Source organism: Saimiri boliviensis, chromosome 17 (assembly GCF_048565385.1).
Source record: "Saimiri boliviensis isolate mSaiBol1 chromosome 17, mSaiBol1.pri, whole genome shotgun sequence".
NCBI classification, from domain to species: domain Eukaryota; kingdom Metazoa; phylum Chordata; class Mammalia; order Primates; family Cebidae; genus Saimiri; species Saimiri boliviensis.
Genome location: NC_133465.1, coordinates 56,089,292 through 56,113,959, shown reverse-complemented (window position 1 = coordinate 56,113,959; position 24,668 = coordinate 56,089,292). Strand labels below are relative to the sequence as shown.

Genomic DNA, 24,668 nt, shown 5'->3' with positions numbered 1-24,668 from the left:
CAATATGTACTGAAGAAATGAACCTCACTCAGAGGTTAGATTATTAAATTATCATACAAAGTGAAAAATCCCACACAGATAAAATTTGCCTTTGAAAAATCCTTAATCATGCCAAAATTACTAGAAACTGAAACTTTGGAAGCTCACAGGTCAAGAAATAGCTCCTGTTGTTTCTCTCTGCATTTCATTTTTCACTACCCCCATCCCTCAGAGCAAGTACGATACAGTGCTATTGCAGAGAATTCAGATTTGATAAGAAAGTGACATCTACTTAGTGAGAATGTAATAATTTCAAAAAGACAGGAAGACAACTGGCTAAATGTCTGGGGAAAACGTAATCCCTAATCCCAAGCCCAACGTTGGCATTTAAAATCAAATTGGGGCAATTTTCAATCTAGTGCCAATCAGGGATGGTCTACTGCCTGGCTGAGGAAAGGATGGCACTTTGCCCTTTGTTATCCTCCTCATCCCATCACATCTGTAAAGAACCGAAGTGTGAAAGGATGCAGGCAGTGCTGCCAGACCACAGCACCCAGCCTTAGCCAAGTAGCCAAGGGCCACGGCTTTTGCTGTATTTGAAGTGGGGGAGGAAAACCCATGGAGTTAAGCCTTAATTATCTACATGAGAATAGTCTAAAAACTTAAAGTAGCAAAAAATGTTACAGAATGGGACCAAGATCTCATTCAGTGGTGATACAGGTAGGTACTAAATGGTATAGTAACTATCTTCATATAGTGAAATTATAAATAATTTCTCTAATTTCTATATTTTCTTGCTGGCTATGTATTTCACTGTCACAAGAAAATCAAAATTACTATAAAAAGAAAAAACAAGTAAAACATAATGTAACCAACCATCTCCATTTAAGTGAACTGTTACACTAACATCCAGGTATCATCCCACAAGACTAATCTATTAAGTTGTCTGGCAATAAAAGAATCCATAGCAGGAGGGAAAAATATATTTTTCTCTGTTGTTAACATTAAATAACTTATTTTGAAAGGTTGGAAATAAACAGCAAGCACATCAATCATTCAGTCTGTGAGATGATTCATGCAAAAGCATTTTGAACAGAATACAGTTACCCTAATACACTGAAAATGTGAAAATCTGCAATGTGCTAAATATATTATCTTTGTCAAATAAATATTTCAGTGTTGTAAGTGAATCACTCATTTGTGAATCTCATGCATCAAAATAAAACTGACCAAATGCTTTTGCAAAAGTAACTTTAAGAACCCACTGACAATGAAAGGTATTTATTCACACTTACACAGCTCTAACAGAAATATCTGTTAGATATTTAGACAGATACTAATTTAGACAGACATTAAGAGCACCAAGGTTCAAAAACCTTAATTCCAAAATGAAGGCCAATTTAAAAAGATCAATGACTAAAGTCGATTATTCAATATGAAGCATTATTTAGTAAAGTACGAAACTTCATAAAACCTATAAAAACTTTGGCACACAGTTCCCCCTCATATTATGAACTCATTTGTCAGGTTAAATAAAATCAAAAGCAGTATCAGCAAAAATGGCAGAATGAGAAACTCCAAAGTCCATCCCTTCATAAAAACAGAAAAAAAAAAAAAGGCAAAAGCTGTTATAATCCACTTTTTAGGAACCTAGAAACCTAAGTAAAAGCTTGCAGCAACCAGAAAAACAATCAAGAAATAAGCAAGAAAAAGAAATAAAAGGCATCCAGATTGGAAAGGAAGAATGAAACTATCTTTATTTGTAGATGAATTAATTCTATATAAAAAAGCCTAAGATATCTACAAAAAAATCTACTAGCGTTAATAGAGTTCAGCAAGATTGCAGATACACAATCAATACCCCATCACGTTTTTAAACACTAGCAATGAACAATCCAAAAATGAACTTAAGAAAACAATTCCATTTATGACAGCATGAAAAATAATAAAATGCTTAGGAATAAACTGAACAAAAGAAGTGCAAGACTTATACTTGGAAAATTACAAAATACTGTTGAAAGAAATTTTAAGAGACCTGAATAAATAGAAAGATGTCCCATGTTCAGGTATGCAAAGACTTACATTGTTAGGGTGGCAATACTCCCCAAATTCATCCACAGATTTAAAGCAATTCTTTTTTTAAAATGTCAGCTGGCCTTTTTTGCAGAAATTGGTAATCTGATCCTAATCCTCACATAAAAAATTAAAGGAACCCAGAACAGCCAAAACAATCTTCCCAAAGAACAAAATATAAGGACTCATACTTCCAATTCCAAAACTTACTACAATACTAGTGTACAATACAGTGTGGTACTGGCATAAAGACAGACACACAGATAAATGGAATACAATGCAGAATCCAGAAATAAACCCAGCATCTACAGTCAACTAATTTTTGACAATGTTGCCAAGATTATTCAGTGGGAGAAAGAAGAGTCTTTCCAAAAACGGTGCTGAGAAAACTGTATGGCCACATGCAAAAGAATGAATTTGATACCCACCTCACACAATATACAAAAATTAACTCAAAATGGACCAATAAACTGAGACCCAAGTGTAAAAGGCAAACCTATAAAACTCTTAGAAGGAAATGTAAAAGTAAATCTTTGCGACCTTGGATTAGGCCATGGTTTCTTAGATATGACACCAAAAGCATGAGCAGACAAAGAAAAAATAGATAAATTGTACTTCAGCATCAAAGGACACCATCAAGAAAGTGAAAAGACAACCCACAGAGTGAGAGAAATAATTGCAAATCATATATGAGATTAGGAGTCTGAACCAGAATATGTTTAAAAACTCTTATAACTAAGTAACAAACAAACCATTTTTTTAAATAGCTGAAACATATGAATAGACATTTGTCCAAAAAAGATACAAATGACCAAGAAGCACATGAAAAGATGTCAACATCATCAGTAATTAGGGAAATGTAAATCAAAACTACAGCGAGGGGCAGGTACTCGGTGGTTCATGCCTGTGATCCCCAGCACCTTGGGAGGCTGAGGCAGGCAGATCATGAAGTCAGGAGTCCGAGACCAGCCTGGCCAATATAGTGAAACCATATCTCTACTAAAAATACAAAAAAAAACCCATACACACACACATTAGCCGGGTGTGGTGGTGGGCGCCTGTAGTCCCAGATACTTGGGAGGCTGAGGCAAGATAATTGCTTGAACCTGGAAGGCGGAGGTTGCAGTGAGCCAAGATCATACCACTGCATTCCAGCCTGGGCAAAAGAAAGAGACTCCATCTCAAAAAACAAATAAACAAACAAACATTACAATGAGATCCTACTACATACCCATCAGGATGGTTATAATTTTTTTAAAAAGCGAGTATACAGAGAAATTGGAATCTTCATACTTTGCTGTGGGAATATAAAATGGTGCAGAGAACAGTTCGCAGTTCCTCCAAAAGTTAAACACAGAGTTACTACATCACCTAAGAACTCTACTCCTAGGTTACAGTGTGGCTGCATTTCAAAAGCCAGATATAAAAGGCCACATAATACATCACTCAATTTTTATGAAATGTCTCCACGGACACTGAAAGTAGATTAGTGGTTGCTAGGCACTGACAGCGGGGAAATTGGGGTGTAACTGCTTAACAGTTATGGGGTTTCTTTTATGGGTAATGAAATGTTCTGGAATTAGACAGCAGTGATGACTATAAAACATTGTGAATATACTAAAATCTACCAAATTGTATACTTCCAAAAATGGTGCTGAGAAAACCATTTAAAATGTCTAAAATGGTCAATTTTATATGAATTTTATTATAAATAGATAAAACACTTAACTGAAAATTATACTACTACTCAGTTGTAAAACTGCTGTTCTTTATAATCCGAAAGACTGTCGGATGTGTGTTAAATTTTTGTAAAGTATGGTTCCAAAATTCTAGATCCTCACAATAAATATATGCAGATACCAATTCATCTTTATTATGCTTCTAACTTAAAGAGGCTAAAATTGCATGAAGCTGTTTTAATGACAGCTATACAGAATCAGCCAATCAATGAATACTGAGACAATTTGAACAGACTGCCTCTAAAACCCTACAAATAAGATATACAGCTTTCCCTATGAAACTTGCCTTTTAATTAGCATCTTTACAGACAACTTGTAAAATGTTAATCAATTATTTCTAATGGCCTTTAGAAATCATTCTGAAACTGCCAAAATGAAGCTAATATCAAAAAAGTATTTTTCATATATCAAAATTAGAAACGTTCATCCTGATTTAAGATGTCTCTGACTGCTATGACTACAACCAGCTTTACAGATGCTTATCTTTAATCACTGCAAATTTAATGGGATCAGCTAGACATTTTTATAGACTACACCACATGGTACTGCTTTGGGAGTTTTATAACCTGGAATTACTAAGTTTTTCATATCAATAAAAGTCCATAAAGATGCTCTTTAGAAATATCTAAGTGTTTTAAGATAAAATTCAGTTTACCTTGAAATGTTTAGTTTGGCAGAATCACTTTTATGTTAAAAATCTGCAAATTCTGCTATTTGGGAATCAGAGTCCCACTGCGTCTCTAACAAAGTACCAGGCTGAGCAACAGGAGAAGGAGCACAGCACTTGGAACTGGTGCTGGCTGAAAAGCCAGCATCTTTGGAAAGCTCTAATTAACAAATTTATAATTAACACATGCAACTTAAAGTAAAAACATGAATCACTAAAAGCCACTTCCTCAGATTAAAAAAGACAAAGCTGCTTGAATAGAGTCCTTAGATGTTCAATATACTTTAAACAGCAATAAAAGACTTCTAAGCAGCTTCATGTTCAACAATAGTGCCCATTTTACAAACTCTGAAATAACAATAGGAAGGTGGCAATTAAAATCATTCCCAAGACAGGATGATCTTTAATACACTATTAAATTCAATAAGGTCTGCGCATTTCTATTATGAAATCAATAAACACTGATATCTTCCACAATCAACTAATCCCAAAAGGAAAGCAAGAAGACATTTACCTCTTCTAAGCTAGGGAGCGAAGAAGAAGATACTGTTCGAGATGACAATGGGTGAAATGGCTCTTGACCAACAGCATGTTGATGATTCTGTATTTGTACAAAAGGGTTCTGCGGTGGCCTGTGAGGCAATGGAGGTAGGCCATAGGGAAAACCTGGCCCCATTAGGTGATTCTGTTGCAAGTTAGCAAAAGTCCACGCTCCATCAGGTGCCAGGTATTTCAAGGGAGGAGGGGCAAGGTGTTCGGATGGCAACGAGAAAGGCGAGCCGAATATCTGGGGAGGGAGGCGCTGTGGAAATGCTGGGTTGCTGGCTACTTCAATGTCTCTGCTGTTATCATTCAAGTTAGAAAAGTGGCTACTGTGGTCTGTACTGGATGGGGGAGACGGGACTGCTGGTGGGCTTCTAGTCTGTACTTGTCTATATTGCAAAAGTCTTGATTGAGGTGGTGGCATGTCAGCTAGTTCCCGTGTTTCACTTTGATCACGATGAGACAGTTCTCTGATTAAGTCTTGAAACCTACATGAAAACAATAAAATATGAGGAGAAAACAAAAGGCTCCATCACACTAAGGAAAGCTTAGTCAACTACATGTGTATTTTTAACAAACATCATAGTACACTAACAACTAGAACTGGCATTAATTCACTCAGAGGTAAGCACTAACACTCAATGGATACTGAGGTGGAGGCATTGATTATGCTCAATTACCTAATTTCTTTCTGGTTCTGCTGCATTAAAAACATCTGTCATTGTCTCTACACGTCTTTGACAACTAGAAGTTATAAAAGGTCACAATGACGGTTATTCAGAAGGGATCTGGAAACACTTCATAGCATTCACGTGACACTGGCCATAAAAACAAGCTTAGAGTTAGGACCAAACACTCAGATTTAACTGGAATTATGGGAAGGTAGAATTCTGTGCCACCAGAAAAATAATTAATAATTTTTAGCTTTTAACCATGAATTTAGTCTTGCCTTTATTCATTCTTTGCAAGCATTACTACCAAATAAAAAAAACCCGCTCATGGTGACAGTATGTTTCTCTTGCAGAAGAAAGCAGAAAGCAAGGGAACAAGTTAATTTACAACCCACAGTAGATCATCCATTCCTACATTTGTACAAGAGTTACTTCTAAATGAGTTTTCTGTATTTTACAGTCAATCAAGAGAACTTTGTAGCATATGCCTGGAAGGCCAGCATCCAGTTTCTCTGAGGCAATATTCCAGCTTGAAGCTAAAAGGACTACATTCAAAAAAGAAAACAGTGAGGGGGTCACATTCCAGAAGCTATTTTTAGTTGGCTGGAATACCTTGAGTATGTGGTTTCCACTTCATCTTCGGCACTGCTGGTGAGCTTCCAGTCTGCCCTCACTGGCGGCTGATGTAATCCCAGGGGGTGCTGAGGAAGATGCTGGAGGTGGGGGTGGTGGTGGTGCGGGTATGGAACACTGCCCTGACTAAGGAAGGCGTGGTGCTCGCTCCACTGCTGTAACCGTGCCTGCTGCTGCCTTAATGTTTCCAGAGCCACACTCCCATGTATACGATCTGCAAAAATATTTGTGAAATTTTTTTAAGAATTTGGGGTTTCAAGTTATTTTTTTAAAGTTTTACAAACATACTTTCTCCACAAAGACAAAGAAATAGCTACAATTTGGTTTTGGTAGAAAGTAAATGTTTTCCAAATTTGCCAGAAATCAGAATTATGGTGATGACTAATGACAACTCTTCCTCACTTACGTAATGATGATCCTGACATCCACTGGATACTTACTGTCATACAGCATTTAGAACTAGATTCTGATCATCACACTAAATGGGGGGTTTTTGCCAGCATTATCTGAAGAAATTATTCAATCCTAACCCAAACTGATACTGTACAGTCCATGTCATTTTAAGTAAGTAAGCTCTGAATTTTCACATCTGGCAATAATTGGAGAACTTACCTAAAGCCTCCCCTAAAGGTAATCCCGGGGGGTTCTCATCAATGAAGCTATTCAGATGCGAAGGAAGAATGGGGCCCGGCTGTGCAATGGCTCTCAGAGGACTGTGGCCTTCTTGCAGCATGGGAGGGGGCTGCTGCTCTGGAATCACAGCCTCTGCAGGAGGAGACTGTGGCCGATGAGCGACTGCATTATTAAAAAAAGCATTGTTGGGTCCCGCCTGATATGCAGGAGAAAGCTGAGGAGGCGGCTGCTGCGGCTGCTGATTCAACTGATTTTGCTGCTGGACTACCTGATTTGGCTGAGGTGGTATTTGATTTGGTTGTTCAGGCAAATTATTCTGCTGCTGATTTAACAAGGTGTGCTGCTGTGGAATTGGAAAGGGTGGTCTTGGTAGCTGTGGAAGGGGATGAAAATGGCGATTAGGGATTGCATACTGTGCGTGGGGGGCAGGAAGAGGAAGATTTATGTGTCTTGGGTTGAGATTATCTTTGCGAGGAAATTTGGTACTGGGATAAACAACACTAGGACGTGATTCAGGACTTCTGTTCTGTGGATTTGATTCCAAATCAACCTAGAAAAAAAGAAGAAGCTTTTTTAAACTGCAGAAAATTTGAGTTCAGTAGCTCTCCACCTTTTCCCAACTCTATCACATCTAAAGGATATGATACGCTGATAATCTTCCAGCAGGAGAGCTGAGTGCTCAATCATATACTTTCTCACAATCAAATAAAGAAAAAATGTTTTAAATTTTAAAAGATGACAGGAAAAAACAGCATATTAAATGTGAGTCGTAAGAAAAGATACTGCCATTTTACAAGAATATCTATTTTAATTCCTTTCAAAGCATTATTTTTAACTTCACACTTTCTTCCTTAGAAAGACGGCCATTTATTTCCTTCTGATATAAATCATTAAAATGTGTTTTTCTTCTGATTTTATGTTTTTGTTTTGTTTTGTTTTGAGACACTCTTGCTCTGTCTCCCAGGCTGGAGTACAGTGGCACCATCTCGGCTCACTGCAATCTCTGCCTCCTGGACTGAAGCAATTCTCCCGCCTCAGCCTCCCAAGTGGCTGGGATTAAAGGTGCCCACCACCACGCTCAGCTACTTTTTGTATTTTTTTGTAGAGACGGGGTTTCGCCATGTTGGCCAGGCTGGTCTCGAACTCCTGACTTCAGGTGATCCCCCTGCGTTGGCCCTGCCTTGGCCTCCCAAAATGCTGGGATTACAGGCGTGAGCCACTGCGCCCAGCCTGATCTTATTGTTTTTATACATCTAATCTATTTCCTCAAAAAGATCTATATGTTAATAAAAAGATTTATCTCAATTTAAACAACTTTGAAATGAAAAAGTACTATATCACCTTCGTATATAACTAGTTTGGTTGTCAATTTTTTCATTACACATTGACATTCTCGCTTTAACAAACATTTATTGTGGCTAACCAAGTACACTGTGCCTGGTGTTGAAAATTAAACAGGCAATAATAAGACTCAGTCTACCCATCAAGAGCCTCATGCAGGGGTCTGTATGCCATGCCCCCACCCCAATGCCATTTCCAGTTCACCAAGATTTGGTAAATACGGTGTTCTTGGAACACGGCCACACTCATCTGTTTACATATTGTCTGTAGCTGCTTGTGAACTGACAGAGCAGAGCAGCTGCAATAGAGACCATGTGGTCCCCAAGGCTAAGATTTACTATCCGGCTTTTTACAGAAGAAGGTTGCTGACCCCTGGCCTAGAGTCCAGTAGAAGGCAACAATATGTAAACATCTCACTAGAGGTATTATAAGAGGATGCAGCTGTAGTGCCTGAGAAAATTAAAGGTTTCACAGAGGCTATGACATTTGAGTAGAATCTTACAGAAAGAGCTGGAATATTCCGAGGAGGGAAGGACATTCTAGGTAAAGGTAACAGTTTACGCAAAGGTTGAAGAAAGGAAAAGTCTGGCAGATTTGGAGAGCACAGGAAGTTCTGTGTACGCAGCGCTGTAACTTCACTTGTGTATATATTAGTTTTCCCTTCTTGACATCAGAAAAAACTACAAGAGCCCAATCGCATGAGACCCTGACTTATTCAATACTGAATAATTGTTTTTAATTCCATAAACTGTGGTAACTACAAAAGGTTTTCAAGCTGGGGAGTGTTGTCATCCTTCTGAAATGTAAGTTTGATCATAAGTGATGACAATGTGAAAAGTAAAATACAAGATGGAAAGAGGCAACTTTTCTCTTCCAGCCCTGTCAAAACACTCCATGCACTGCTTCGGGTGTAAATACATTTGGCCAGTCTCCTTACAAGTTTCACTGATGAGCTAGTGACTGAGGATTGCAGAACACTTGCCTAACCCACGGCTCTCAAATTAGACACAGAACTGACCACTCCCAAAAACAAAACAAGTAGCCTGCTCCTGAACTGCAGTTGGGGTACACTTGGTGACCCACCTGTTGCAACAAATGGTCGTGATGCAGATTCTGCGCCAAGCGCATCCTCATCTCTAATCACCTAGCCCAAGTGGACTCCCATTAAATTTGGCCAATTTTAGGCCCTTAAGATTGCTGAGTATATACTCTATATATTTTATATATATATATATAAATCATCTAGAAAAAGAAGTGAGAAGGCCGGGCGCAGTGGCTCAAGCCTGTAATCCCAGCACTTTGGGAAGCCGAGGCGGGTGGATCACGAGGTCAAGAGATCGAGACCATCCTGGTCAACATGGTGAAACCCCGTCTCTACTAAAAACACACAAAAAAATTAGCTGGGCATGGTGGCGTGTGCCTGTAATCCCAGCTACTCAGGAGGCTGAGGCAGGAGAATTGCCTGAACCCAGGAGGCGGAGGTTGCGGTGAGCCGAGATCGTGCCATTGCACTCCAGCCTGGGTAACAAGAGTGAAACTCCGTCTCAAAAAAAAAAAAAAAAAAGAAGTGAGAAGCATGACAATTCTATCTCAGTTCCCAAGTATGCAATGTCTGCTCTTCAGATGTCTCAGAACCTAAGGTTCTTCATAAACAAACATTTTCCTCCATAAATCTCCATCTTTTCAATGACTAAAATTATATTCACCTGGGATATACTTTTTTCCAGAAGATACTGTTGATATGCATACTTTGGTCACATGAGGGAGGTCACGATTAGATGTCAAAGTTTTTGTAAATAAGTTGCTATCTTAATTGTCTCTATCACTTCTGCCTTTGACATAGAAAGGAAGCTAGGTCTGTGTCACAGAATTCAGATCAGGACTGTGCTGCCCTATGATACTACAATCGGCTCCCTAAGCAAGGCAGAGGATTGTAAGGGCTGAATAAGCCTGCATCCGCTACTATCAGAATTAGATTCTCCTCTATCATTTTCCTCTTAATACTAACGCACTGAGTCAAAAGAGCCAGGACTACTTCTTTTTTTATTTTTCCTGGGCTCCAAAACAAAGCACCAGGGTGGGAGAGAAAACGAAACATGTGTTCAGGTTGCCTAGTTCTCCAACAGAGAAGAATCCTAACAGAAATATTAAAACAAGGACATGAAAGACACTTAGCTATCTTGGCTACCTTGCTCTGACAGCATCTAAGACTCATGTGATTGGTTTCGTCCTAAGCTGCCTCTGACCATATGTGCCGCTGGTGCAGGTGCACCATCCTGACATGTCACTGGTTCTCTCTCTGCACCACTTCCCAAAAACATATCACTTCTACTCTCACTACAGCCCCCGCTTATCCATCAGGCGGTTCCCTTGGCTGCCTCATTTGTACAGCAGCCTCTCCCATGGGTAATGAATCCTTCCAGATACAGAAGCTGTAAGAGATGCTTATGTGATATAAGTAACTGAATATGGAGAATAGCTGCTTAGAACTAGGCTGAAGTTAGAGAGAGATACAGATTTGGGAGTCGATATCATGAAGTAGATACTTAAAATCATGGATTGGACTGGTTTATAATAAGAAACCACAGAATGCAAAGACAAGTGGGATAAGGACAGAATGCTGGGAAATTCCAACTTAAATACGTGTGTGTGTGTGTGTGTGTATATGTATTACCCCGAGGGTTCCATTCAGATTAGAAACGAGAACTTCCAGCGGCACTAATTCAACCAATGACTTGATTTTCTCTAAGTGGTTTATAAGCACGGAAGCAGAGAAAATAGATGAATGGACAGATAAAGAGTTAAGGACTTAGTGGCTGTGATGAGAGAACAAGGTGAGGGACCTGAGGAAGTTTGCCTTCTTCACTGCAACAGCTCTTCTAATGACACACCTGTAGCTCTGTCTTCATTTACTACCTTATCATAGAAAACCTCTAAATTCAACTTTACCACTGAATAACAGAATTTGAGAAAAGTATACTGACACATGAAACAGCACAGCCAAAGAAAAGACAAAGAAAGAGCAGGCAATATGGCCCACCATATCCCTGTGAAACAATAAACATAAAGGATAAGTGTAAAAAGGGAGGTATTTTTCTTTGAAACATCAAGATTTCAAGATGAGCAATCAGACTAAATCCACTAGGACAATGCACTCACTAAATGTAACCAGCATACCTGTTTTGGTTCTGTTGGTTTTTTCTCTGGTGTTCGAATCTTATTAATTTCAGATCCGGAATTATTTATATCACTTTTACCTAAAAAAAAAAAAAAAAATTTTTTTTAATCCTTTTAAGTTTTCTCCAGTGGATATGGCATTTCCAATGATTATCCAATATTAGAGAAAGAAGCAGAATACTTCAAACATTTTTCACCCATTATTATCAGTGTATGACTACTTGGGTTTTGTTCTTACATTTTCAGAGTTATAGTTTCTCTACAACAAAGAAAACTTACAAATGAAGCAAACGTCATTGATAAGACAAAGCCCAATAAGGGAATAACCTTAAAGCATCAAATAATCCCAAAGGAAACTACCCAGTCTCCAGGAATCGCAGCCTCATTTGCTTAAACTAGATGTATTAAAGGCCTTGGCATTATTGCCTATTAATAAAGGCTCAATGCTTTGGTCACTTATAAATGCATTTAAGTGAAAATTTAAATAATGTCTCAATCCAATTTAGTAAAGAAATCTAAAAGTAATAAAGATATTCAGAAAGGAATATAGTTAGACTGTTTAAAAGTAATAGATACCAAATTAAATATAAGTGGGTGATAAATAGTAGAGGAAGCAAAATTAAGGTTTATAAAAAGCACAGTTATAATAGACAATTCATACATAGGAAAGACTTTTAATCTACAAAAGAATTAACTACCAGATAGTTTAAGTCCCTTGAAGGAATCCCTGATTTAGGTTCTTATTCAAAAACATTCTTTTAGGAATGCCACTGAAACTTTGTAAAATGAATTATCATGCCAGAATTACCTTACCATTAAACTTCAAGATATGAAAACTACAGTGTCATTACTTGGTATATCCTCAGGGAAAAAAAAGAAAGAAAGAAAACTATAGTGTCTGAGATAGGAATCCCTGATTTAGGTTCTTGTTCAAAAACATTCTTTTAGGAATGCCACTGCAACATTGTAAAATGAATTATCATGCCAGAATTGCCTTACCATTAAACTTCAAGAAATGAAAACTATAGTGTCTGAGATGAAAAATACTATGAATGGAATTACCAGCAGAATAGACACTACAGAAAAACTTGGCAAATTTGAAGGCACAGGAATAGAAACTACCCAAAACAAAACATAAAGAGAAAAAAGAATTTTTTAAAAAAAGTAACACCCATAAACTGTGCAAAAACTTTAAGCATTCTAATATATGAGTAATTAGAATCTCTGAAGAAGAGTGGTAGGAGACAGAAAAAAAAATCTGAAAAGACGTAAAAGTTAAAAATTTACAAACTTGATAAAAACTATAAACTCAAAGATCTGAGAAACTCAGCAAACCTCAAACACAAGAAACAGGAAGAAAACTACATCAAGGCATATCATAATCAAACTGATAAAAGCAGTATAAAAAGAAAATCTATAAAGCAACCAGGGAGAAAAAGACATGCTACATACAGAGAACAAGAATAAAGAGAGTATCATATTTCTCACTGGAAAAAACAGAAGTGAGAAAATGGTAGAACAACATTATTAAAGTACCAAATGATAAAAACTGCCAACTAAGAATGCTCCCCCCTACAAAAATATCTTTTAAAAATGAAAGTGAAATAAAGACATTTTCAGGCATACAAAAGCTGAAAGAACTCATCAACAGCAGATCTGCACTATAAGAAATCTTGGCTCACTGCAACCTCTACCTCCTGGGTTCAAGCAATTCTTCTGTCTCAGCCTCCCAAGTAGCTGGGACTACAAGCATGTGCCGTCTTGCCAGCTAATATTTTGTATTTTAGTAGAGACAGGATTTCACCATGTTGCCCAGCCTGGTCTTGAACTCCTGAGCTCAGGCAATCGGCCGCCTCAGTCTCCCAAAGTGCTGGGATTACAGGCATGAGGCACCACGCCCAGCCAAGAAATGTTTTAAAGAAGTCCTTCAGGGCCGGGCGTGGTGGCTCACTCCTGTAATCCCAGCACTTTGGGAGGCTGAGGCAAGTGATGATGGGGTCAGGAGATAAAGACCATCCTGGCTAACATGCTGAAACCCTATCTCTACTAAAAATACAAAAAATTAGCCGTGCGTGATGGTGCACACCTGTAGTCCCAGCTACTCGGGAGGCTGAGGCAGGAAAATTGCTTGAACCCAGGAGGCAGGGGTTGCAGTGGGCTGAGATTGCGCCACTGCACTCTACCCCGGGCAACAAAGCAAGACTCCATCTCAAAAAAAAAAAGAAAGAAAGAAAGAAAGAAAAATTACTACACATGGGTAAATACATTAAAAAAATTTTTTTAATATAATTTAAAACTCTTTTACTTGGCTGTTTAAACAAAATTAACAATAATGTTTTGGGGTTTACAACATATATAAAAGTAAAATACATGATAATAACAGTAGCATACAGAAGAGAAAAAATAGCATACTTTAAGCTTCCTTTACTGGAAATGAAGTGGGAAAATATAAATTGGGAAGTAGTCTGCAACAGGTTAAAGATTTACACTATAAACTCTTAAAGCAACTAGCAAAATAATAAAACAAAGAGTTGTCACTAATAATTCAATGGAGATTTTTTAAAAATCATTAAAAAAAATACTCTACCAATCCAGAAGAGAGTGGAATAAAAGGAGAAACGGGAAAACATCAACTGAACAATTGAAAACAAACAGCAAGATGACAGAATCAAACTTAACTATATCAACAATCACATTAGATGTAAATGGTCTAAACACCCCAAATGAAAGGCAGAGATTGTCACATTAAAAAAAATCAAGAGCCACATATACATTATCTAAAATAAACTTTAAATATAAAGACACAAATAGATTAAAAGTAAAAGGTAAAATGAATGTGTGTGTGTATGTGTGTGTATATATACACACACATATATACCTACATATATGTAGGTATATATGGAATGTATTACTGAAAAAGAAAATTATAAATTACGTATATTCATTTAAGCTTTCACTTTAACAAAATACGTGCAAAGGCTGTATACTTAAAAACCTTTTTTTTTTTTTTTTTTTTTTTTTTTTTTTTGAGACAGAGTCTTGCTCTGTTGTCCAGGCTGGAGTACAGTGGCATGATCTCAGTTCATTGCAACATCCATTTCCCGGATTCAAGCAACTCTCCTGCCTCAGCCTCCCATGTAGCTGGAATTACAGGCATTATATATACACTTATGTATACACACACACACACACACACACACACATCTATTTTAAGGTAATACATATATATACATACACACACACACATTTATTTCACGGTAATTATTTTATTTTAAGGTAATACAGATATTATTTTATGGTAATACATGTATACACACACATATTTATTTTACCATACACACACACACACATTTATTTTACCATACACACACATACACACACACACACACACACACACACACACACACACACCCATGCTATCACCTGATAAAAGAAAGCTTAAGTGGCTACACTGATATTACACAACGTAGATCTCAAACTAGAGAATAATTCTAGGGACAAAGAAGGTCATTTCATAACAATAAATGAGTTAACTAATCAAAAGTACACAATCCTAAACATTTATCATCTAATAACAGAACTACAAAATTCATCAAGAACTGTTCGAACTTAAAAACCTGAAAATTGAAAATTATACAAATACCAATTAGACTGGGAGATTTCAATACCCCTCCTCAGTAACTGATAGAAAGAGTAGACAGAAAATCAGCAAGAATACAGTAGACCTGAACAACTCTACCAACCAACTTGACCTTATTAATATTTTTTTTTGTTTTTTCAGTAGGAGTTTCACTCTCGTCGCCCAGGCTGGAGTGCAATGGCAGATCTCGGCTCACTGCAATCTCTACCTCCCAGGTTCAAGCAATTCTTCTGCCTCAGTCTTCCAAGTAGCTGGGATTACAGGTGTGCACCACTACACTTGGCTAATCTTGTATTTTTAGTAGAGATGGGGTTTCACCATGTTGGCCATGGTGCTCTTAAACTCCTAACCTCAGGTGATCTGCCTACCTCAGCCTACCAAAGTGCTAGGATTACAGGCATGAGCCACCATGCCCAGCCCATGATTAACATTTACAGAGCAATCTATTCTTCTCAAGTAACACAGAGAACATTTACAAAAATAAACCGTATTCTGGGCTGTGAAACAAATCTCATTCAAAAGCATTCAAGTCACACAAAATATGTTATCTTACTACAATGGAATTAAAGTAGAAATCAATAACAGAAAAATTTCTAGAAAATCAACAATAATAAGCAACTAAAATACCTTTCTAAAAAACTCGTAAGTCTAATTTCAAGAGAAATGAGGAAGTATACTGAACTAAATGAAAATGCAAATACAATATACTGGAACTTGTAGAATGTATTACTGAAAAAGAAAACTATAAATTACTCATATTCACTTAAGCTTTCACTTTAACAAAATATGTGCAAAGGCTGTATACTGAAAACCTTTTTTTTTTTTTTTTTTTTTTGAGATAGAGTCTCGCTCTATTGTCCAGGCTGGAGTACAGTGGGGCGATCTCAGCTCACTGCAACCTCCATCTCCAGGGTTCAAGCAACTCTCCCGCCTCAGCCTCCCAGTAGCTGGAATTAGAGGCATGTGCCACCATACCCAGCTCATTTTTATATTTTCAGTAAAGACAGGATTCCTTCATGTTGGCCAAGACTGGTCTTGAACGCCTGACCTCAGGTGATTCCCCCACCTCAGCCTCCCAAAATGCTGGGATTACAGGCATGAGCCACCACACTCGGCCTGAAAACTTTTTTTAATGCTGGAGAAAAAGTAAAGACCTAACAGAAAAAAAATGGAGAGCTATATACTCTGTTCAAAGATCAGAAGAATTGATATCATTAAGATGTTAATTCTCCGCAAAGTAACCTAACGATCAAACACAATGCCAATCCAAATCCCAGAAGGCTTTTTTATAGGAACTGACAAGCTGATTCTAAAATACAGATACATAGAAATGCAAAAGGCATAGAATAGAGAATTTGTTAAAATAATAAAGTTGGAGGACTTACACTACCTGATTTCAAGACTTTTATAAAGCTATAATAATCAACACAGCATGGGTGTAACATAAACATATGCATCAATAAAAACTATAGAGACCATATATAGGATGAACTGATTTTCAACAAAGGTTCCAAGGCAGTTCAATGAGGGAAGGACAGAGTTTTCAAAAAATAGTACTGGAATCACCGCACAAATATATTCAAAACCAAGCCAAAATAACAATAATCTCAATCCTTACTCTTACACTATATGCAAAATTTAACTCAAAACAGACCTAATGTAAGACCTAAAAACTATAACACTTCTAGAAGAAAACACAAAAGAAGATCTTGGGTTAGATATTTTCTTTCTCAGATGCAACACCCAGAACATGATCCACAAAAGAAAAAATGGATAAAATGGACTTCAACAAAAATAAAAGTTGCTGCTCTTAGAAAGATACTATTAAGAAAATGAAAGCTAGACACAGTGGCACATGCCTGTAGTTCCAGACACTCAGGAGGCTGAGGTGAGAGGATCACTTGAGTCCAGGAATTTGAGGTCAGACTGGGCAACAAAGCAAGACCCTGTCTTTTTTTTTTTTTTTTTTTTTTGAGACGGAGTTTTGCTCTTGTTACCCAGGCTGGAGTGCAATGGCGCGATCTCGGCTCACCGCAACCTCCGCCTCCTGGGTTCAGGCAATTCTCCTGCCTCAGCCTCCGGAGTAGCTGGGATTACAGGCACGCGCCACCATGCCCAGCTAATTTTTTGCACCTTTAGTAGAGACGGGGTTTCACCATGTTGACCAGGATGGTTTCGATCTCTTGACCTCGTGATCCACCCGCCTCGGCCTCCCAAAGTGCTGGGATTACAGGCTTGAGCCACCGCGCCCGGCCGACCCTGTCTTTAGAAGGAAAAAAGGAAAAAAAAAAAAAAGAAAGCCATATACTGGGAGAAAATATTTTCTAAATACATATCTCATTAAAGATTAGTATCCAGAATGTATAAAGAACTCTCGTAACTTAAGACAACCCAATAAAAATGTGGGCAGAGATATAAACAGAGGTTTCATCAAACAAGATACACACACGGCAAATAAGCACAATAAAAAGATACTCAACATCACTCATTATTAGGGACATACAAAAATGTAAATTAATACCAGAATGAGATATGATTAGGCATCCACTAACAAGAGTAAAATTAAAAAGACTGACGATAGTAAGTGCAAATGAGAACATGGAACAACTGGAACTCTCCTACATTACTAGTAGAAATAAAAAATGGTTTAGCCACTTTTGAAAATAATATGGCAATTTCTTATAAAGTTAAATTTTGTATTTATAATATGCCCAGCAATCTCACTCCTCGGTGTTTACCCAAGGGAAAAAATACATATGTTCACAAGTATGTTTATAGCAGCCCTATTCATAAGGGCCCAAAATTAGATACAGCTAACATGTATATTAATTGATGAATGAATAAACATATTGCGGTACATCCAGACAACTGAGTAGTAACAGTAAAAAGGAACAAATATTATGAGATACATATAATCTGGGAGAATATCAAAAGCATCAAGCTAAGTGAACAAAACTGGACACAAAAAATTATATATTATAGAATTTCATTTATATGACATACTAGAGAGTATGGGGTAAAAGTCAAATCAGTGGTTGCTCAGGGCTGGGGGTCAGATGATGGGATTGCAATGGGAAACTTTTAGAAAATATGTAAATGTTTTGTATCTTGATTTTGGTGGAAGTTAACAACTCTGCATATTTGTTAAAACTTATCAGTGTTCTTTTTGAAAGGGTGAATTTTACTGTAATAACCCATCCCTCAATAAACTTGAATAAAAAATACAGTAGATAATTTTTCCTTCTAATTCTAGCAGATTTGTAAAAAAAAAAAACTTTATATCAATAATCCCACAATAACATTAATGCTTAGTATACCACAAAAATATTTCAAATTAACAAAAATGTTTAACAGGAGAGGACCTTCCATCTCATTTTTAAATGACTACCATTTTAGAGTGCGCTAAATAATTCAAATTTAGTATTTTTTTCAGGAACTCAGTGACACCAATCATAAGTGGTAGAGTTTAACCTAAAGGACCCTCTGAAGTTAAATCTCAATTTTTTATCTGTATACCTAATCTATCTTCTGGAGAGACGATTCAGTTTATTCTCTCTCGAAAAGGTCTATAATCCATGAAAAAGTTAACAATCATACTATTAAAGAAGTTGCCATGTGGCCAAAACTTGACATGTCATCAGTTTAGGAACAGGAGAACAGCAAAGTACAACTCACCAGTTCGATTTTGCTCATGCTGATCCTTCTCGTGATGCTGACTTTGTGGCTGGCCTATGCTGACAGGTGGGTGATGTCCCAGGCCATAAGGAATAGGAGATCCTCGTCCATGTGTCTGTAACAGGTTCATGTTATAGGCCATTGCTGCCTGATGGGTAATAATTCGAGGATCAACTGCAAACCTACCCTGGTAACCTGCCCATGGTACCTAGGTTATTAAAAAAATTAATTACATGCATTAAGTATATTTTGGAAGGCAAACTGCTAGAGTGCTGTTGATTAGGAAAAAGCACACACACATACACACACACAGATGTTAATTTTCCCAAAACAAATAACTACAAAGTTGATTCTAGTAGTAAGAACTGTATTTTAACGGGTTAAAAAACAGCTCCCTGAATCTTTTTTATGTAATAGAAAAATGATCATTTTTTAGATTAGGAAGAAACTGAGGGCTTAAAATTGGTAATTATTCCTTGAGGCAATAAATCATTTTATATTATTTTTTCATTTCCCCATATACATATATGAATATATACATGTCAGATTACCATAAAAATTATCTTTTAAAGTCATAATTGCATAGATACATAGTTTAATAGACTGAATAGGAGAATAGGAGGGAAAGCTAAAGAAGAACTTAGCCTAAGGAGTCTCAACTCAAAAAATTGGTATTTCAACTAAATATGAGTAAACACATCATTTAATGTTCATTTATTATAGGTAAAATTCAAGTGCATCATTACTTTCATCTGTGCTTTTTTTTTTTTCTCCTGAGATGGAGTCTTGCCCTGTCACCCAAGCTGGAATGCAGTGGCTCAACTTCAGCTCACTGCAACCTCTGCCTCCCAGCTTCAAGCGATTCTCCTGCCTCCTCAAGCTACTCAGCCTCCTGAGTAGCTGGGATTACAGGAGCCCACCACCATGCTCAGCTAATTTTTTTGTATTTTTAGTAGAGACAGGGTTTCGCCATGTTGACCAGGCTGGTTTCAAACTCCTGACCTCAAGTGATCCACCTGCTTCGGCCTCCCAAAGTGCTGAGATTACACATGTGAGTCACCACACCCAGCCTAATCTGTGCTTTTAATTCAACTCTACTTTAAAATACAAAAACAGAAAACTTGTTTAAGTGTGTCTAGATATATAATCTCTGCAAATTAACATAAAAGGAATAAATACAGTGCCATCTGAGCTACTGCTTCTATTATTTTATTATAACTGTTAAATACAGACTCTCAGAAATCTTACATGATAGAAGCCTCTCTGACCTAGTAAAGTGAAATATAAATCCTAAGGGACTTACTATTTAAAGCAGATGATGTATAATGTTGCCAGGCTGCCTGGGAAGAAATAACTCTGCTAAAATCTAAAGTCTTAAGTCTATGGAGAGTGGGCATGAATTACATATTTCTCATTTACAGTCATTTTTCTTGGCTGTCATGATTGTGAACTATCCTGACCAACAGGGCTGAGAAATGTTTGCTGCTAAGTATTTTCCCATTCTTGAGTGTGGGCAAGGCTGCCAAAAACCTTTGGCAATGATCACCTCAGCCTGAAATTACAGTGCTTGCCTTAAAAGAAAGAAATTATTCCCTAGGCTAAAACTCCTGAATTGGAAATACACATGTCAGCAAATAATAAAATATTCAAAAATTTTAAAGAAAGTGAAAATGAGTTTACATACAAGATGGAAGTTCTCTAAAAATCTGTAGTCTTACAAAGGATTCAGTAACGTTTTTAAGTAGTAGTGAAGATTTCATAAGATGTGGAATTTCTCAGCTCAATTTAGATCCAGTGAACTAGACTAATCCAAGCCTCTCTGCCTCCTCCAATCAACTGATTTTCTTGGGAACAGTTTTTGACTTATACAAAAATTAAAAGACAAAATGAAAACATCACTTTACAAAATAAGAGATCAATTCATTAGCTCTGTTAACTTTTGCCCAATTTTCCTCAATAAAATATTTTAAAAGATTACAAAGGTGGCCAGGCACAGTGGCTCACGCCTGTAATCCCAACACTTTGGGAGCCAAGGCAGGCGGATCACCTGAGGTCAGGAGTTTGAGACCAGCCTGATCAACACAGTGAAACCCTGTCTCTACTAAATACAAAACATTAGCCAGGTGTGGCATGGCGTGCCTGCAATCCCAGCTACTTGGGAGGCTAAAGCAGGGGAACCACTTGAACCCAGGAGATGGAGGTTGCAGTGAGCCAAGACTGTGACACTGCACTCTAGCCTGGGCAACGAGAGCAAAACTCCATCTCAAAAACATAAAACAAAACAAAAAAGATTACAAAGGTTTCTAAATCAAAATATAATTTCTTCACAGTCACTAGCAACCTAACAACAAACTGTAAGCAACATTTCACATTTTTTTGGTTATTTCCAATTTAAAAGTTAGAGGTTAACAGTTGCTTTAAAAAAAAAGATTATGGGCATCAAAAGGTTTTTTTAAAAAAAGAGGTTGGCAGAATACTATTTGGGATTAGCACCAGTTTAGTGAACTCTATTTTATTTGATTCAACAGAAAGTATTTCAAATGTCCACTTACAGGTAAAGGCACCGACATAACTACATTCCCTCCATAGACAGCGGGTACATAGAGAATACTTGTCCCAGTGTGAGGATCTATTCTTTGAACAGGGCTTGGAGATTTTCCCAAATTTGGATGAGGTCCAAGAGGGGGTGGAGGAGTATATGCTCTAATAGGATTGCCAATAAGTACAGAAGGATTGGGCTGAACTGAAAAATAAACAGAAAAAGGATGCACTCAATAGCTGTATATAGTAATCTAGAAAAAATAATTTAAATTATTCAACAGCAAAATATATTTCCCAGGTTTGCCTAAGATATCTTATCATCAAAGAATCATCAGTGTGAAAAAGTAAAGCATATTACAAAAAAATAACCATTTTATAGTGCTCCCTAAAATTAACATGAGTTATACAAAGTATTCCTTTTATAAACTAGCATAATTTTAAATGTTTTCTGAGGAACCCAGGATGGGTCTTCCAAGAGAGTAAGCTATGCACACACTCCTAATAAACAGTCTTCTGTCTAAAGAGTATACAACTGTTCAGAATAAAGTTTTACCTTGCAGTTTTAACAGAACCACATACCATATGAAAGTTAAGAATTATTATTTTAAAAGCATAACTATGCAATATTTAAAATCATTAAAGTAAATTTTTTATCTTGAAACTTTTAGGACCTGACATTTGTAGGATATAAATATTTTCTGAAAACTTACGTTGCATAAAAGGCTTAAATGTTTTTCCTCAAAACCTCTGGGTATGTACATGCATACCTACAAAATCACCCCTTTTCAGAAATAACATATCAATGCACTGATAAAACCCTAAGTGTTGAAGAATGAAGTGAGGTTCCAAAGTGTGTGTGTGTGTGTGTGTGTGTGTGTGTGTGTGTGTCAGAGAGAGAAAGAGAGAGAGAGAGAAACCATTTCCCCAGCCTCCTCTTTCTTGTGATGAAATTTGGGAAAAATATCTTACATCATAAAAGCAAGTTTTCATAGGGTAATTTTCCACTTACCAATTCCATCATTCTGGAAGTGATCATTCTGGGTATGATGAAGACCTCTCCCCTTTAAAGAAAAACACAAATGTATGATAATTTAAGCATGTTTAATATTAGAAAACAATAACCATTTTTCTAACCATATGAAAATTAATGTATACATCAATAATTAAAATCTAAAAATTGTGAGTCTGTAATAACCATTAGACTGCTTTGAGCCAATTTTCTTTTTAAACATAGGTCACAGCCATCTCAAATAATATTGCTGGGCCTAAAGTTTTCTCAGTTTCAAATTAAGCGTATTTTTAAAAAACATTTTTCATTAAAATGAAATATGCAATCAACATGACTTAAAATTCTATTCCTTGGCAGGAATAGAATTGCAGTTTCTCTATACATTTTGTAACAAATCACAAGAAGTTGTTTTTCAAAGGAAAAATGTTAATCTTCAATTCTTGAGGATGAGAACCTTTAAAGCAGTAAAAAGAATGTAAATATGGCTTGGGGTTTATCATATTTTGAGTATAACTCATGGTATATTAAAGTACATCTACTTGAAAAAAAACAAAAAACAGAAAAAGGGGCCCGGTCATCATTTGCTTGAGAGAGAATCCAGTTCACTGTTAGACAGCAATTTGGAAATACACATCAACAGCATCAAAAATGTACATACGCTAACCCAGTAATTGCAATTCGAGAAATTTATCCAAATGAAGTAATCATGAATTTGGGCACAGACAGCATGGTTTATGTGTGTCACAAATGTTAACAATGCACATGTCCATCAGTGAAGGATTTATTAAATAAGCAATAGCAAATTCACATAATGGTGTATTTAGCCTACCATTAAGAATGATGACATCTGGACAGAAACAATATTTGAAGAGACAATGGTTCTGAATTTCTGGATTAAAAAAAAAAAATCCTCTCTTCCCATGGGCTAAAAGCAACACATATCAAGCCAACTGAGGAAAAGTAGCATATTATGCAACTTACCCTTAGACACACACAAACTTGTAAATTTGTAAATTATATCTGAAAACTAAAGACACAATTATATCTACAGCAGGAATAAAAATTCATTCCTGACTAAAGCAAAAATATAATGATGTTTGACTTAGCTACTTATCTAACTGTTAGAAAGAGCCGGGCGCTGTGGCTCACGCCTGTAATCCCAGCTCTTAGGGAGGCAGAGGCGGGAGGATAGCTTGAGCCCAGGAGTTCGAGACCTGCCTGGGCAATATAGCGAGACCCCGTTCTCCACAAAAAGGAAAAAAAAAAAAAAGAAAGAGCAAATATTCAGTTCAGCAGTGAACACTGAAGGTTTAAGGTCAATTGGTTATGAGTGAGGAAGGGCAGCTAAAGTCAGAAAGTAATAAAAAAAAAAAAGTCTCATAAAATCAGAAAAAAGACCCCCCCCAAATCATACTCAGTCCATTAACCTCAAGAGAAAGAAGGTGCACAGTGATTGGCACCAGCTATATGAAGAAAAAACTTCTGAGGAATAGAGAAGAAATAAGAAAAGCATACAGAAAAAAAGAGAAAAGGGCAAACATCAAGATGGCAGAAGTAGAAGATGAGAGGCAGGAGCAATTAGAAGAGACAAGAACAGCCAGTAGCACACACGCTGACAGAAGAAAGGAGAGCCAGTGACACAGACAGCAGATAAGGCAGTTCCAAAAGGGTGACAAACCATTTAGATTTCTTATCCTCCAGATCGATCACTAATTTGCTAATGACTCAACAAGCAGGGACAACTGCTTAGCATGTGAAGGAAACACAGCAATTTAGTCAGTGTGGCACGCAGAACGGCCCCTGCAAAGAGGCCCATATCCTAATCCCTGGCTCCTGTGAATATTTTATGTGGCAAATGGGACTCTGTGAATATTAATTAAAGTTACAGATTTAAAATAGGGAGATTATCCTGGATCATCTGGGTGAGCCCAATCTAATCACAGGAGCCCTAAAAGCAGAGACATTTCTCTGGTTGGAGTAAGGGAGACACAGCGGAAGAGGAAGAGAGATTCCCAGGGAGAGGAGGATTCAATGCACCATTGCTGGCTCTGAGATGTAGGGGACACAGTTGAGAACCGGTACGAAGCCTCTAGAAGTTAAGAATGATTCCTAGCTGACAGTCGCCAAGGAAACAAGGACATTAGTCTTATAACCACAGGGAACTGGATTCTACCAACAACCTGCCTGATCTTGGAAGGAGATTCTTTCCAGAGCTTCCAGATAAGAGCCCAGAAAGTCAATACCTTGATGTCGGCCTTGAGAAGCCCAGAGCGAAGAAACCAACCAAGCCAGTCCAGACATCTGACTCATAAAATTGCCAGGTAATCTGTTTGTGTTAAATTACTAT

The 24,668-nt window shown here is 37.2% G+C and overlaps 1 protein-coding gene across 3 annotated transcripts in view; it reads right to left on the bottom strand.

Moving 5' to 3' along the window:
- HELZ (helicase with zinc finger) overlaps nt 1–24,668 on the bottom strand; it is a 174,019-nt gene that overhangs the window by 32,042 nt on the left and 117,309 nt on the right. For all 3 annotated transcript variants that reach the window (XM_074388875.1, XM_010342501.3, XM_074388876.1), the window contains 7 exons: nt 22,322–22,373; nt 21,324–21,514; nt 18,772–18,979; nt 11,457–11,536; nt 6,918–7,488; nt 6,285–6,519; nt 4,973–5,489 (listed from right to left, as the gene is read on the bottom strand). In XM_074388875.1, the coding sequence (XP_074244976.1) occupies nt 4,973–5,489; nt 6,285–6,519; nt 6,918–7,488; nt 11,457–11,536; nt 18,772–18,979; nt 21,324–21,514; nt 22,322–22,373 (1,854 nt within the window). The remainder of the gene's footprint in view (nt 1–4,972; nt 5,490–6,284; nt 6,520–6,917; nt 7,489–11,456; nt 11,537–18,771; nt 18,980–21,323; nt 21,515–22,321; nt 22,374–24,668) is intronic.